At 48.2% G+C, this 15,632-nt stretch overlaps 1 protein-coding gene across 1 annotated transcript in view; it reads right to left on the bottom strand.

Annotated features, from left to right (window-relative positions):
• Positions 1-13,014, bottom strand: part of LOC144479768 (sodium/iodide cotransporter-like) — a 64,065-nt gene extending 51,051 nt beyond the window's left edge. Inside the window, exon 1 of the mRNA XM_078198805.1 lies at positions 12,564-13,014. Within this exon, the coding sequence (XP_078054931.1) occupies positions 12,564-12,926 (363 nt within the window). The 5' untranslated portion in view covers positions 12,927-13,014. The remainder of the gene's footprint in view (positions 1-12,563) is intronic.
• Positions 13,015-15,632: the final 2,618 nt, after the last annotated feature.

The raw sequence follows: 15,632 nt of genomic DNA, 5'->3' as shown, positions 1-15,632 counted from the left end.
ATCCTAACTGACTTAATCTCTCTTCATATGACAGACCTGCCATCCCAGGAATCAGCCTGGTAAACCTTCGCTGTACTCCCTCTATAGCAAGGACATCCTTCCTCAGATAAGGACACCAAAACTGCACACAATACTCCAGTTGTGGCCTCACCAACGCCCTATACAATTGTAGTAAAACATCCCTTTCCCTATACTCAAATCCTCTCGCTAACATACCATTTGCATTTTTACTGCCTGTTGTCTGCTCCACCATTTAATCAGATCATGACTGATCCGATATATCAACTCCACTTTCCTGCCTTATCCCCATAACCCTCGATTCCCTTACTGATTAAAAATCTGTCTATCTCCGCCTTGAACATACTTAATGACCCAGCCTCTACTGCCCTCTGCAGTAAAGAATTCCACAGATTCATTCCGCTCTGAGAGAAGAAATTCCTCCTCATCTCTGTCTTAATTGTGCAACCCCTTACTCTGAGACTCTCCCACAAGGGGAAACAATCAGCCTCCCATCCATTGACTCTATCTACACTTCCTGTTGCCTCGGCAAAGCAGCCAGCATAATTAAGGACCCCACGCACCCCACACATACTCTCTTCCACCTTCTTCCTTCAGGAAAAAATACAAAAGTCTAAGGTCACCTATCAACCAACTCAAGAACAGCTTCTTCCCTGCTGCCATCAGACTTTTGAATGGACCTACCTCGCATTAAGTTGATCTTTCTCCACACCCTAGCTATGACTATAACACTACATTCTGCACTCTCTCCTTTCCTTCTCTATGAACAGTATGTTTTGTCTGTATAGCGCGCGAGAAACAATACTTTTCACTGTATGTTAATACATGTGACAATAATAAATCAAATCAAATCAAATCAACCTCTCAGCATCTACCCTGTTGAGCCCCCTGAGAATCCTACATTTCTCAATAAGGTCGCGTCTCATTCTTCTAAACTCCAATGAGTGCAGATCCAACCAACTCAACATCTCATAAGAAAATCCCTCCATACCCGGGATCAACCAATTGAACCTTCTCTTGGCTAGCTCCAATGCCAGTGAATCCTTCCTTAGATAAGGGGACCAGAACTGTTCATAGTATCCCAGGTGTGGTCTAACTGATGCCTTGTATAGTTTGAACAAGATTTCTCTATTTTTACACTCCAGTCCCTTTGAAAATAAGGCCAACATTCCATTAGAACATTAGAACATTAAAACAGTACAGCACAGAACAGGCCCTTCGGCCCACGATGTTGTGCCGAGCTTTATCTGAAACCAAGATCAAGCTATCCCACTCCCTATCATCCTGGTGTGCTCCATGTGCCTATCCAATAACCGCTTAAATGTTCCTAAAGTGTCTGACTCCACTATCACTGCAGGCAGTCCATTCCACACCCCAACCACTCTCTGCGTAAAGAACCTACCTCTGATATCCTTCCTGTATCTCCCACCACGAACCCTATAGTTATGCCCCCTTGTAATAGCTCCATCCACCCGAGGAAATAGTCTTTGAACGTTTACTCTATCTATCCCCTTCATCATTTTATAAACCTCTATTAAGTCTCCCCTCAGCCTCCTCCACTCCAGAGAGAACAGCCCTAGCTCCCTCAACCTTTCCTCATAAGACCTACCCTCCAAACCAGGCAGCATCCTGGTAAATCTCCTCTGCACTCTTTCCAGCACTTCCACATCCTTCTTATAGTGAGGTGACCAGAACTGCACACAATATTCCAAATGTGGTCTCACCAAGGTCCTGTACAGTTGCAGCATAACCCCACGGCTCTTAAACTCCAACCCCCTGTTAATAAAAGCTAACACACTATAGGCCTTCTTCACAGCTCTATCCACTTGAGTGGCAACCTTCAGAGATCTGTGGATATGAACCCCAAGATCTCTCTGTTCCTCCACAGTCTTCAGAACCCTACCTTTGACCCTGTAATCCACATTTAAATTAGTCCGACCAAAATGAATCACTTCACATTTATCAGGGTTAAACTCCATTTGCCATTTTTCAGCCCAGCTTTGCATCCTATCTATGTCTCTTTGCAGCCTACAACAGCCCTCCACCTCATCCACTACTCCACCAATCTTGGTGTCATCAGCAAATTTACTGATCCACCCTTCAGCCCCTTCCTCTAAGTCATTAATAAAAATCACAAAGAGCAGAGGACCAAGCACTGATCCCTGCGGCACACCACTAGCAACCTGCCTCCAATCCGAAAATTTTCCATCCACCACCACCCTCTGTCTTCGATCAGACAGCCAGTTACCTATCCAATCGGCCAACTTTCCCTCTATCCCACACCTCCTCACTTTCATCATAAGCCGACCATGGGGGACCTTATCAAACGCCTTACTAAAATCCATGTATATGACATCAACTGCCCTACCTCCATCAACACACTTAGTTACCTCCTCAAAAAATTCAATCAAATTTGTGTGGCACGACTTGCCCTTCACGAATTCCATTTGCTTTCCCTATTATCTGCTGAACTCACATGCTGTCTTTTTGTGATTTATGCATGGGGACCTCAAAATCCTGAGCTGCAGCTTTCTGCAGTTTTTCTCTGTTTGAATAACATTCAGATCCTTTATTCTTCCCATGAAACTGCATAACTTCACATTTCCTACATTACATACCAACAGCAAAGTTTTTGCCCACTCACTTCACTTGCCTTTATACCTCTCTGGACACTTTGGGTGGAATTTTCCTGTCCCACCTGCCACGGGAATCGTAGTGGATGGGGCACGGACCATGCAAAAGTCCACTGACCTCGGGTGGGAATTTCCGGTCTCGGGATGAGTGCGGCTGGAAAATTCAGCCCATTGTGTCATCCTCACCACTTACCTTCCCACCTATTTTTGCGTCATCCAGAAACTTGTCAAAAGTACATTCACTTCCCTCATCCAACCCATGAATGTATATTCTAAATAATTGCAGCCTTGGCACTGATCCCTGTGACACTCCGCTAGTTACAGGTTACCATCCTGAAAATGCCCCTCTAATCCCAACTCTCCATCTTCTATCATTTAGCCCATCCTCCATCCATGCTAATGAAGTATAGGTATACATGGGGAGGTAGTAACTTGGATTAGACACTGGCTCAATGGAAGAAGCCAGAGAGTGGTTGTGGAGGATTGCTTCTCTGAGTGGAGGCCTGTGACTAGTGGTGTGCCGCAGGGATCGGTGTTGGGTCCATTGTTGTTTGTCATCTATATCAATGATCTGGATGATAATGTGGTAAATTGGATCAGCAAGTTTGCTGATGATACAAAGATTGGAGGTGTAGTGGACAGTGGGGAAGGTTTTCAAAGCTTGCAGAGGGATTTGGACCAACTAGAAAAATGGGCTGAAAAATGGCAAATGGAATTTAACGCAGACAAGTGTGAGATATTGCACTTTGGAAGGACAAACCAAAGTAGAACGTACAGGGTAAATGGTAGGACTCTGAAGAATGCAGTTGAACAGAGGGATCTGGGAATACAGGTACAGAATTCCCTAAAAGTGACGTCACAGGTGGATAGGGTCGTAAAGAGTGCCTTTGGTACATTGGCCTTTATAAATCGGAGTATCGAGTATAAAAGTTGGAGTGTTAAGGTAAGGTTATATAAGGCATTGGTGAGGCCGAATTTGGAGTATTGTGTACAGTTTTGGTCACCTAGTTACAGGAAGGATGTAAATAAGATTGAAAGAGTGCAGAGAAGGTTCACAAGGATGTTGCCGGGACTTGAGAAGCTGAGTTACAGAGAGAGATTGAATAGGTTGGGACTTTATTCCCTGGAGCGTAGAAGATTGAGGGGAGATTTGATAGAGGTGTATAAGATTTTGATGGGTATAGATAGAGTGAATGCAAGCAGGCTTTTTCCGCTGAGGCAAGGGGAGAAAAAAACCAGAGGGCATGGGTTAAGGGTGAAAGGAGAAAAGTTTAAAGGGAATATTAGGGGGGGCTTCTTCACGCAGAGAGTGGTGGGAGTGTGGAATGAGCTGCCGGATAAAGTGGAAAACTTGGACGGGTTCATGGATGAGAGGGGTGTGGAGGGATATGGTCCAAGTGCAGGTCAGTGGGACTAGGCATAAAATGGTTCGGCACAGACAAGAAGGGCCAAAAGGCCTGTTTCTGAGCTGTAATTTTCTATGGTTTCTATGGAATGACCTCCCAACACCATGGGCGCTTATCCTATTAAGTATCCTTTTGTGCTAAATCTTAAATCTTATTGAATGTTCTTCTTTGGAAATCCAAGCATATTACATCTACTGGTTCCCCGTTATCAATTTCTCTCCTCCCAGCTGGGGGCGGGCGGGTGGGGGGGTGGGGGGGGGGGGGGGGGGGGGTTGGCGGGGTGGGGGGGTGTTGGCAGGGGAGGTTGGAGGGGAGGAGTGCTAGCAGGCCCAGAGAATACCATTCCGGGCCAGCTAATCATATTGAAATTGACCCGATTTCTGGTGCGGAGCTGATGACGCTAAAAAACCTAGCCTGGAAGACATGCAGAGGCCCTGGTGCCCAGCTTGGATCCCACTGACATCTCCTGGCCTACTGCCTTTAGTCCCATTACTTTCCCTAGCACTTATTCTCTTGTGATAGTGTTGTATTTATTTCCCCCTCCACACACATTTGTGCCCCTTGATTAGTTGGTATTTTTGGAATGTTATTAGTGTCTTCCACTGTGAAGATTGGCACAACATATTTATTTAACTCCTCTGCCATTTCCTGGTTCTCCATCTTTATTTCCTCAGTCTCATTCTCTAAGGGCCTGTGTTCACTGTGGCCTCTCTCTTCTTTTTTATATACTTAAAAAACATCTTACTGTCCATTTTATATGATTGGCTAGTTTATCATGGCATGTCAACTACGACTCTCACCAACCTTTACAGATTCACCATAGAAAGCATTCTTTCTGGTTGTATCACAGCTCGGTATGGCTCCTGCTCTGCCCAAAACCGCAAGGAACTACAAAAGGTCATGAATGTAGCCCAATCCATCACGCAAACCAGCCTCCCATCCATTGACTCTGTTTCCACTTCCCGCTGCCTCGCCAAAGTAGCCAGCATAATTAAGGACCCCACGCACCCTGCACATTCTCTCTTCCACCTTCCTCCATTGGGAAAAGGATACAAAAGTCTGAGTTCACGTACCAACTGACTCAAGAACAGCTTCTTCCCTGCTGCCATCAGACTTTTGAATGGACCCTACCTCAAATTAAGTTGATCTTTCTCTACACCCTAGCCATGACTGTAACACTACATTATGCACTATCTCGTTTCCTTCTCTATGAACGGTATGCTTTGTCTGTATGGCGCACAAGAAACAATACTTTTCACTGTTTACTAATACATCATGGAATCATAGAATCCCGAAGGAGGATGCAGAAGGAGGCCATTCAGCCCATCAAGTCTGCACCGACCACAATCCCATGCAGGCCCTATCCCTGTAACCCTGTAGAGAAAGATCAACTTAATTTGAGGTAGGGTCCATTCAAAAGTCTGATGGCAGCAGGGAAGAAGCTGTTCTTGAGTCAGTTGGTACGTGAACTCAGACTTTTGTATCCTTTTCCCAATGGAGGAAGGTGGAAGAGAGAATGTGCAGGGTGCGTGGGGTCCTTAATTATGCTGGCTACTTTGGCGAGGCAGCGGGAAGTGGAAACAGAGTCAATGGATGGGAGGCTGGTTTGCGTGATGGATTGGGCTACATTCCTGACCTTTTGTAGTTCCTTGCGGCCTTGGGCAGAGCAGGAGCCATACCGAGCTGTGATACAACCAGAAAGAATGCTTTCTATGGTGAATCTGTAAAGGTTGGTGAGAGTCGTAGTTGACATGCCATGATAAACTAGCCAATCATATAAAATGGACAGTAAGATGTTTTGTAAGTATATAAAAAAGAAGAGAGAGGCCACAGTGAACACAGAGGTGGAATGTCTTGTGAAAAGGAAGAGGGAAGCTTATGTAGGGATGAGGAAACAAGGTTCAGATGGCTCGATTGAGGGTTACAAGTTAGCAAGGAATGAGCTGAAAAAGGGGCTGAGGAGAGCTAGGAGGGGACATGAGAAGTCCTTGGCGGGTCGGATCAAGGAAAACCCCAAGGCTTTTTACTCTTATGTGAGGAATAAAAGAATGACCAGGGTGATGTTAGGGCCGGTCAAGGACAGTGGTGGGAACTTGTGTATGGAATCAGTAGAGATAGGCGAGGTGATGGATGAATACTTTTCTTCAGTGTTCACCAAGGAGAGGGGCCATGTTTTTCAGGAAGAGAAGGTGTTACAGGCTAATAGGCTGGAGGAAATAGATGTTCGGAGGGAGGATGTATTGGCAGTTTTGAATAAACTGAAGGTCGATAAGTCCCCTGGGCCTGATGAAATGTATCCTAGGATTCTTTGGGAGGCGAGGGATGAGATTGCAGAGCCTTTGGCTTTGATCTTTGGGTCCTCGCTGTCCACGGGGATGGTGCCGGAGGACTGGAGAGTGGCAAATGTTGTTCCTCTGTTTAAGAAAGGGAATAGAAATGACCCTGGTAATTATAGACCGGTTAGTCTGACTTCGGTGGTTGGTAAATTGATGGAAAAGGTCCTTAGGGATGGGATCAACGACCATTTAGAAAGATGCGGATTAATCCGGGATAGTCAGCACGGATTTGTGAAGGGCAAATCGTGCCTCACAAATTTGATAGAATTTTTTGAGGAGGTAACTAGGTGTGTTGATGAAGGTAGGGCGGTTGATGTCATATACATGGATTTTAGTAAGGCGTTTGATAAGGTCCCCCATGGTCGGCTTATGATGAAAGTAAGGAGGTGTGGGACAGAGGGAAAGTTGGCCGATTGGATAGGTAACTGGCTGTCTGATCGAAGACAGAGGGTGGTGGTGGATGGAAAATTTTCGGACTGGAGGCAGGTTGCTAGCGGAGTGCCGCAGGGATCGGTGCTTGGTCCTCTGCTCTTTGTGATTTTTATTAATGACTTAGAGGAGGGGGCTGAAGGGTGGATCAGTAAATTTGCTGATGACACCAAGATTGGTGGAGTAGTGGATGAGGTGGAGGGCTGTTGTAGGCTGCAAAGAGACATAGATAGGATGCAAAGCTGGGCTGAAAAATGGCAAATGGAGTTTAACCCTGATAAATGTGAGGTGATTCATTTTGGTAGGACAAATTTAAATGTGGATTACAGGGTCAAAGGTAGGGTTCTGAAGACTGTGGAGGAACAGAGAGATCTTGGGGTCCATATCCACAGATCTCTAAAGGTTGCCACTCAAGTGGATAGAGCTGTGAAGAAGGCATATAGTGTGTTAGCTTTTATTAACAGGGGGTTGGAGTTTAAGAGCCGTGGGGTTATGCTGCAACTGTACAGGACCTTGGTGAGACCGCATTTGGAATATTGCGTGCAGTTCTGGTCACCTCACTATAAGAAGGATGTGGAAGCGCTGGAGAGAGTGCAGAGGAGATTTACCAGGATGCTGCCTGGTTTGGAGTGTCGGTCTTATGAGGAAAGGTTGAGGGAGCTGGGGCTGTTCTCTCTGGAGCGGAGGAGATTGAGGGGAGACTTAATAGAGGTTTATAAAATGATGAAGGGGATAGATCGAGTGAACGTTCAAAGACTATTTCCTCGGGTGGATGGAGCTATTACAAGGGGGCATAACTATAGGGTTCATGGTGGGAGATATAGGAAGGATATCAGAGGTAGGTTCTTCACGCAGAGAGTGGTTGGGGTGTGGAATGGACTGCCTGCAGTGATAGTGGAGTCAGACACTTTAGGAACATTTAAGCGGTTATTGGATAGGCACATGGAGCACACCAGGATGGTAGGGAGTGGGATAGCTTGATCTTGGTTTCAGATGAAGGTCGGCACAACATCGTGGGCCGAAGGGCCTGTTCTGTGCTGTACTGTTCTATGTTCTATGTTCTAACTCTACGTACTTACCTTGCTAATCCCCCTGACACTAGGGTTAACTTAGCATGGCCAATCCACCTAACCTGCACATCTTTGGACCGTGGGAGGAAACCAGAGCACCCGGAAGAAACTCACGCAGAAACGGGGAGAACGTGCAGACTCCACACAGACCTGTCCGTTCCCCCTGCGGTTGTAGCTAGTGGTCCTACTCGAGGCTATGCCTTTGGAGAGCAGGTACTGTCGCAGCTCATCATTCATAAAGGAGGATCCCCGGTCGCTATGGATATAGCTAGGGAAACCGAACAGGGTGAAGAGGCTGTGCAGGGCCCTGACGACCGTGGCCGAGGTCATATCCGGGCAGGGAATAGCGAAGGGGAAACGTGAATATTCGTCAATGACGTTGAGGAAGTATATGTTGCGGTCAGAAGAGGGGAGGGGGCCTTTAAAGTCGACGCTTAGGCGTTCGAAAGGGCGGGTGGCCTTTATGAGGTGTGCTCTGTCTGGCCGATAGAAGTGCGGCTTGCACTCTGCGCAGACCTGGCAGTGTCTGGTTATAGACCTGACTTCCTCAATGGAGTAGGGCAGGTTACGGGCTTTAATGAAGTGAAAACACCTGGTGACCCCCGGGTGGCAGAGGTCATTGTGGAGAGTCTGCAATTGGTCTATTTGTGCGCTGGCACATATTCCCCGGGACAGGGCGTCTGGGGGCTCATTGAGCTTCCCGGGCCGGTATAAGATGTCGTAATTGTAGGTGGAAAGCTCAATTCTCCACCTCAATATTTTATCATTTTTGATCTTGCCCCGCTGCATGTTATTAAACATGAATGCAACTGACCGTTGGTCCGTGAGTAGGGTGAATCGTTTACCAGCTAAGTAGCCGTACAGCTTCCACTATGGCTTGGACCTCCTTGTCAACAGAGGAGTTTCGAATTTCAGGGCCTTGGAGGGTTCGTGAGAAAAAGGCCATGGGTCTGCCCGCCTGGTCTGCCCACTAGGGCGAAGTCAGACACATCGCTCTCCACCTGGAACGGGATGGATTCGTCTACAACGTGCATCGTGGCCTTCGCGATGTCTGCTTTGATGCGGTCGAAGGCCAGGCGGGCCTCTGCCGTCAGGGGAAAAGAGGTGGATTTGATGAGCAGAAGGCCTTTATCCGCATAATTGGGGACCCACTGGGTGTAATACGAGAAGAAGCTCAGGCATCTCCTCTGTGCTTTGAGGCTAGTGGGGAGGGGGAGTTCCAGGAGGGGACGCATGCAGTCGGGATTGGGACCGATGACCCCGTTTTCCACAACGCAACCAAGGATGGCGTGGCGGCGTGTGTGGAATACGCACTTCTCCTTATTATAGGTCAGATTTAGGAGTGTGGCGGTGTGGAGGAATTTGTGGAGGTTGGCGTCGTGGTCCTGCTGATCATGGCCGCAGATGGTGACATTATCCAGGTACAGGAAGGTGGCCCGCAGCCCGTTCTGGTCTACCACTCGGTTCATCCCACGCTGGAAAACCGAGACCCCGTTGGTGACGCCGAAGGGGACCCTAAGGAAGTGATAGAGGCGGCCATCCGCCTCAAAGGCAGTATATTGGCGGCCCTCCGGGCGGATAGGGAGCTGGTGGTATGCAGATTTTAAGTCGATGGTGGAGAACACCCGATATTGCGCAATCTGATTAACCATGTCAGATATGCGGGGGAGGGGGTACGCGCCCAGCTGCGTGTAGCGGTTAATGGCCTGACTGTAGTCAATGACCATGCGATGTTTCTCCCCAGTCTTAACAACTACTACTTGGGCTCTCCAGGGGCTGGTACTGGCCTCAATGATCCCCTCCCCTAGGAGCCATTGTACTTCGGACCTGATAAAAGCTCTGTCTCCAGCACTGTACCGTCTGCTCTTAGTGGCGATGGGCTTGCAATCGGGGGTGAGATTTTCAAACAGTGAGGGAGGGGCAACTTTAAGGGTCGAGGGGCTGCAGGTGGTGCGCGGTGGGCGATCTAAGAACTGGGGATTGCAAACAGAGAGCGGGGGAAAAGGCCCATTATACTCCATGGTAACGCTCTTAAGGTGACTCAGGAAATCTAGCCCCAGGAGTACGGCAGCGCAGAGTTGTGGCAGCACGAGGAGCCTGCAGTTTTTGTACACTGTGCCCCGTACAGTCAGGGTCGCCACGCAGTACCCGAGGACATCCACCGAGTGGGACTTTGAAGCCATGGAGATCGTTTGCTTCACTGGCAGTACTGAAAGGGCGTAGCGACTCACTGTGTTAGGGTGAATAAAGCTCTCCGTACTCCCACAGTCAAATTAACAGTTTGTAGTGCGACCGTTTACCCCGATGTCCATCATGGGCCTGGCGAGTTGGTGAGGCCTGGATTGGTCCTGCGTAATCGAAGCCACCGTTGGATTTTGCGACGCGGCTGATGGCGTCCAAGATGGCGGCCCGCATGGCTCACACACGGCTACCGGCGTCCAAGATGGCGGCCCCCGCGGGTCGCACGTGGCGCTACTGGGCTTGGAGGTCAATTTCGCCCTGCATACCTTCACGTAATGGCCCTTCTTTCCACACCCGGAGCAGATCGCATCCTTCGCCGGGCAGCGTTGTCGGGGGTGCTTCCCCAGGCTGCAGAAGTAGCACTTCGGGCCTCCGGAAACTGCCGCAGCGGTCGGGTCATTGGTGGGACGTGGCGTGGCGTAGGCCTGCGGCCCTCCCGAGTACAGACGTGGCGGCGACTGCGGTGTCCACGATGCGCCCCCGTGGTCGGGGGTGTAGGCCTCGAGGTTACGGAAGGCCACCTCTAACGAGTCGGCAAGCGCTAGTCTTTTGTAGGTCCAGCCCACCCTGTTCCAGCAGTTGTTGTCGGATATAGTTTGACCTGATACCCGTGACATAGGCATCTCTGATTAAGTCCTCAGTGTTTTGGGCGGCTGTTACGGCCTTGCAGTTGCAGGCCCTGCCAAGTGCTCACAACGCACGCAGGAATTCATCGCCCGATTCTCCTGGCTGTTGTCTGCGAGTAGCCAGAAGATGTCTGGCGTAGATTTCATTAGACTGTTTGTTGTACTGGCCTTTTAAAAGTTCGATCGCATCCTTGTAAGTTTCAGCGTCTCTAATCATCGAGAATACTTGATCGCTTACCTGGGCGTGGAGCACGTGTCGCTTGTCAGTTTCAGTCCGGACGACGGAGGCGGAGGCGGAGAGGAAAGTTTCGAAACATCGCAGCCAGTGATCGAAGCTGTTTGAAGCTCCTACAGCTTGAGGGTCCAGTTCGAGTTTGTCGGGTTTTAGTATCTGCTCCATCCCAAAACTTTTGCTAATAAAATTGATGCACCATCAATCGAGCAAAGACTAGTTTGTATGCAAGAACAAATAGGCTTTTATTAGCAAAAGACTTGGAGCACACCCATGCCGATGAACTGGTCCAGAGACTGAGGCAGGGGGGTGGGGAGCAGTCACCTTTATACCTGGACCAGGGGGGGAGGAGTCCCAGGCAGTGCCGGCAGGGGCATGTCCAGGCATGTCACACACACACAGGCAATAAGCTAACAGTGGTTTACCACAGGTCACTGTCTATGTGGAGTTTGCATGTTCTCCCCGTGTCTGTGTGGGTTTCCTCCGGGTGCTCTGGTTTCCTTCCACAGTCCAAAAGGTGTGCTGGTTAGGGTGCATTGGTCATACCATATTCTCCCTCAGTGTCCCCGAACAGACGCCGGAGTGTGGCCACTGGGGGATTTTCACAGTAACTTCATTGCAGTGTTAATGTAAGTCTACTTGTGACATTAATAAATAAACTTTATCATGTTTAAATCTTGCAATTGGTAAAGGTTATGCTAATTTTCCTTATTATATTTTAACTCTTCTTAAATAAACTTTGTTTGAATAAAAGCTTCGTAGTGGGTCACTTGAATCATACCCGGAGTGAAACACCAAATGCTCACCGATCTCAAAAGCAAATGTAAAATTTAGGGTCCAGGCTAACTTCACAAAACACTCTGAAGTTTCTGGCCTGGGTCTTAGCACCACTGTAGAGATCTGAGCACATGAATTAGGCTGAACTTTGCAATCATTCTGCACATTCGGAAGATCAATCAGTATTTTCCAGCCGTTCCCAAGGGGAGGCACGGAAATTCCAGCCCATCGTCTTTCAGGAGAGATGATAAACTGAAGCCCCACTCCCCCATCCCCCCCGCCCTCCAATCGCAATCCCGCAGGTGGATTTCTCACAATTCAACAAAAAGCAGGAGAGTCTTCCCCCCCCCCCCCCTCTGTCCTGACCGGCATTTATCCCTCAGACAACACCTGAAAAAGATACTCGAAACATTTATCTCGCTGCCGTTTGTGGGATCTTGCTCTGCACAAATTGGCTGTCGTGTTATAATTACAATAGTGGCTACATTTCGAAAGTGCTTCATTGACTGTAAAACGCTTTGAGAAACCGTGGCCGGAATTCTACTGCCCGCCCGTCATGGGAATCGGAGAGGGCGAGGGGGCAGCCAATGTGAAGGGCCTTTGACCTCGGTTGGGGTTTTCTGGTCTCGGGTTGAGCAAGGCCACAAAATCCCTGCCCTGTGAGTCCATGGGCCTCTCTGTATAGCTGCAAATTCTTTCTTTCACTCACGCCGATGGTTTTAAAAATAATTTTTCTGCAGGATTGAAATTGAGGGATTGCAATCGCCAACTCCATCAGGTCTCACCCCCGCTTACCTCATAGGTGCTGGTTAATCTCAAACGATAGAAAACCGGCAGCAAGAGATAGGAGATCATGAAGATACTCAGTGCATAGTAACAAAGCGTCTCTAGCCACTTGACCCCGTAGCTGTACCCTTCGACCGGAACCCCGAGCACCTGGACGGCAGACACGAAGCTGACCGAGAGGGACAGACCCACCGGCAGACCCAACATCTGCCGACCCCCTGTGAAAAAGTCATCCGCCTTCGCCTGCCGGTCGCGGCGGCGAGCGGCAAAAAATATCCCGATCCCGGTGGAAATCAGGAGCATGGCAGCGAAGAGAAGATAATCCCAGAGTGTGAACGTTATCCTTGTTGGTTCCGCGGCAGCTGTGTCCATGGTCACCACTTTGCTGAAGAGCTGACGTTAAGAATGCGGATTGCAAGAGAATCAAACATCAAAACCCACTTTGGAATGAAAGTTCCTTGTTAAAGAAACTTTAACAAAAGTTTTCAAGGAGATCCCGATTGGTTAAACCTGATGCTGTTTTTTTTTCTCGGCTCTTTCGAAATCACCAAAATAATTCACCTAAATCTCCGGAGTGAGCGCTTGTCCCAGTGTTGAGAAGGCACCGAAACCTGTGAGAACTCAAGAGCCCTTTGCAAGCTTGGCACAAACGTGCTTCTGGAATTTAGAATGAGCCGTCCCGACAGTCCGAGCTGACACCATGCAATCGCAGCAAACTCAACTTCAGTTTCGTGCTTCCTTGAGTTTGGAAGTGTTGGAGGGCGTCCGGTGAATGAAAAATAGGGGATGAAAATGAGGGAGGTGTTCTTGTTAAACTTGCCATTCCGGTGTGTCAAACATCACTGCCAAAAGCAGGACACACCTTGTGGGTTTTTAACCCTTTTAAAGGAGAAAAGGCCAGACACAGGAGAACAGGAGTGATATCTATTCAGCCACTCTAACCACAAACTTCACTGCACAGTAAATGCAAGGGAGGCAGTGGAAGTGGTATTATTGCTGTACTAGCAATACAGAGATCCAGGCTATTGCTCTGGGGACCTGGATTCGAATCCCGCCATGGCAGATGGTAGAATTTGAGTTCAATAAAAAATACCTGGAATTCAGAATCTCCTGATGACCATAGAAACATATAACAGGATTAGATAGGATAGATTCAGAAAGAATGTTCCCCGATGATGGGGGTGTCCAGAACTAGGAGTCATGGTTCCTCCCATATCCCTTGACCCCTTTAACCCCAAGAGCGATATCTAATTCCTTCTTGAAGTCACACAACGTATTGGCCTCAGCTACTTTCTGTGGTAGTGAATTCCTCACATTCACCGCCCTCTGGGTGAAGAAATTTCTCCGCACCTCAGTTCTAAAATGATTTACCCCTTATCCTCAAACTATGACCCCAGTTTCTGGACTCCCGCACCATCGGGAACATTCTTTCTGAATCTATCCTGTCTAACCCTGTTAGAATTTTATAAGTTTCTATGGTCATCAGTAGATTCTTAATTCCTCAAACCATTGCCAATTGTCAGAAAAACCCATCTGGTTCACTGATGTCCTTTAGGGAAGGAAACCTGCTGTCCTTATCCGGTCTGGCCTGCATGTGACTCCAGACCCACAGCAAAGTGGTTGACTCTCAACTGCCCTCTGAAATGGAGGGCAGTTAAAGATGGGCAATAAATGTTCGCCCAGCCAGCGACGCCCACATCCCATAAATGAGTTTTAAGAAAGGTTCTCGAATTACTTTCATCAAAAATGCACTTAGGGGATTGAGAAACGTGTGTGAGAAACTCTGAAACCACTTATTCCCCCCCGCCCCCAAGCATTGTGACAATGGTGGGTTGCGGAAGATTTTAAGTTGCACTAATACAATAATGATAACATAGAAACCCTACAGTGCAGAAGGAGGCCATTCGGCCCATCGAGTCTGCACCGACCACACTCCCACCCCAGGCCCTATCCCCACAACCCCACACATTTACCCCACTCATCCCTCTGACCTACACATCCCAGGGCACTATGGGCAGTTTATCATGGCCAATCCACCTAGCCTGCACGTCTTTGGACTGTGGGAGGAAACCGGAGGAAACCCACGCAGACACGGGGAGAATGTGCAAATGTGCAAACTCCACACAGGCAGTGACCCAAGCCGGGAATTGAACCCGGGTCCCTGGAGCTGTGAGGCAGCAGTGTTAACCACTGTGCCACCGTGCCACCCAACAGGGTTATGTCAACAAACAGCGAGTGAAATTGCAAACACCAATTTTTCCAATTGCAGAAGTCGGGGATTGAAATGACATAGCAGCTGGACAATTCCAGAGAGGTCATGTGTCTTTTATGCATATCCATGAAGACTCTTAACAATCCTAAAGTGTATATAACCTCTCCCAAAGACTTTTCGGCTCCCCCCAAAAAGGTACCTGACCTCTGCAAAGAATCCTGCTAGGTTTCAACCTTTTCCCCAAATGTGTAAAGTCCACGAATCATGTTTCAGAATGCTGCCTGAGGAAATCTGCTTCTGTGTGAAGGGAGCTACGCTTGTAAATGTGTAGCTGTCTCCATGAACCAGGGATATGGAATAGATTTCCCCCTCCCCCCACACTCTTTATACCATTTATATCACTTCCCGAAATGGGGCTCTGACACACAGTGTGGTTGAGAATTCTGATTAATTCTAAATACACCAACATGAGGATAATTAGCAGCTAATGTTTTAATATGTGGTTTGAGAATATTACAAAATATTTAAGTTGAATACAGGAGTTGGGACGTCTTGTTGAAGTTGTGCAAGACCTTGGTAAGGCCACATTTGGAATACTGTGTGCAATTCTGGTCACCCTATTATAGAAAGGATATTATTAAACTAGAAAGAGTGCAGAAAAGATTGACTAGGATGCTACTGGAAATTGATGGATTGAGTTATAAGGAGGGCGGCACGGTAGCACAGTGGTTAGCACTGCTGCTTCACAGCTCCAGGGTCCTGGGTTCGATTCCCGGCTCGGGTCACTGTCTGTGTGGAGTTTGCACATTCTCCTCGTGTCTGCGTGGGTTTCCTCCGGGTGCTCCGGTTTCCTCCCACAGTCCAAA

The sequence above is a fragment of the Mustelus asterias genome, chromosome 26 (assembly GCF_964213995.1).
Source record: "Mustelus asterias chromosome 26, sMusAst1.hap1.1, whole genome shotgun sequence".
In the NCBI taxonomy this organism is placed as follows: Eukaryota; Metazoa; Chordata; class Chondrichthyes; order Carcharhiniformes; family Triakidae; genus Mustelus; species Mustelus asterias.
The sequence above is the reverse complement of the archived record's forward strand: the minus strand, read 5'-3'. Positions and strand labels throughout refer to the sequence as shown.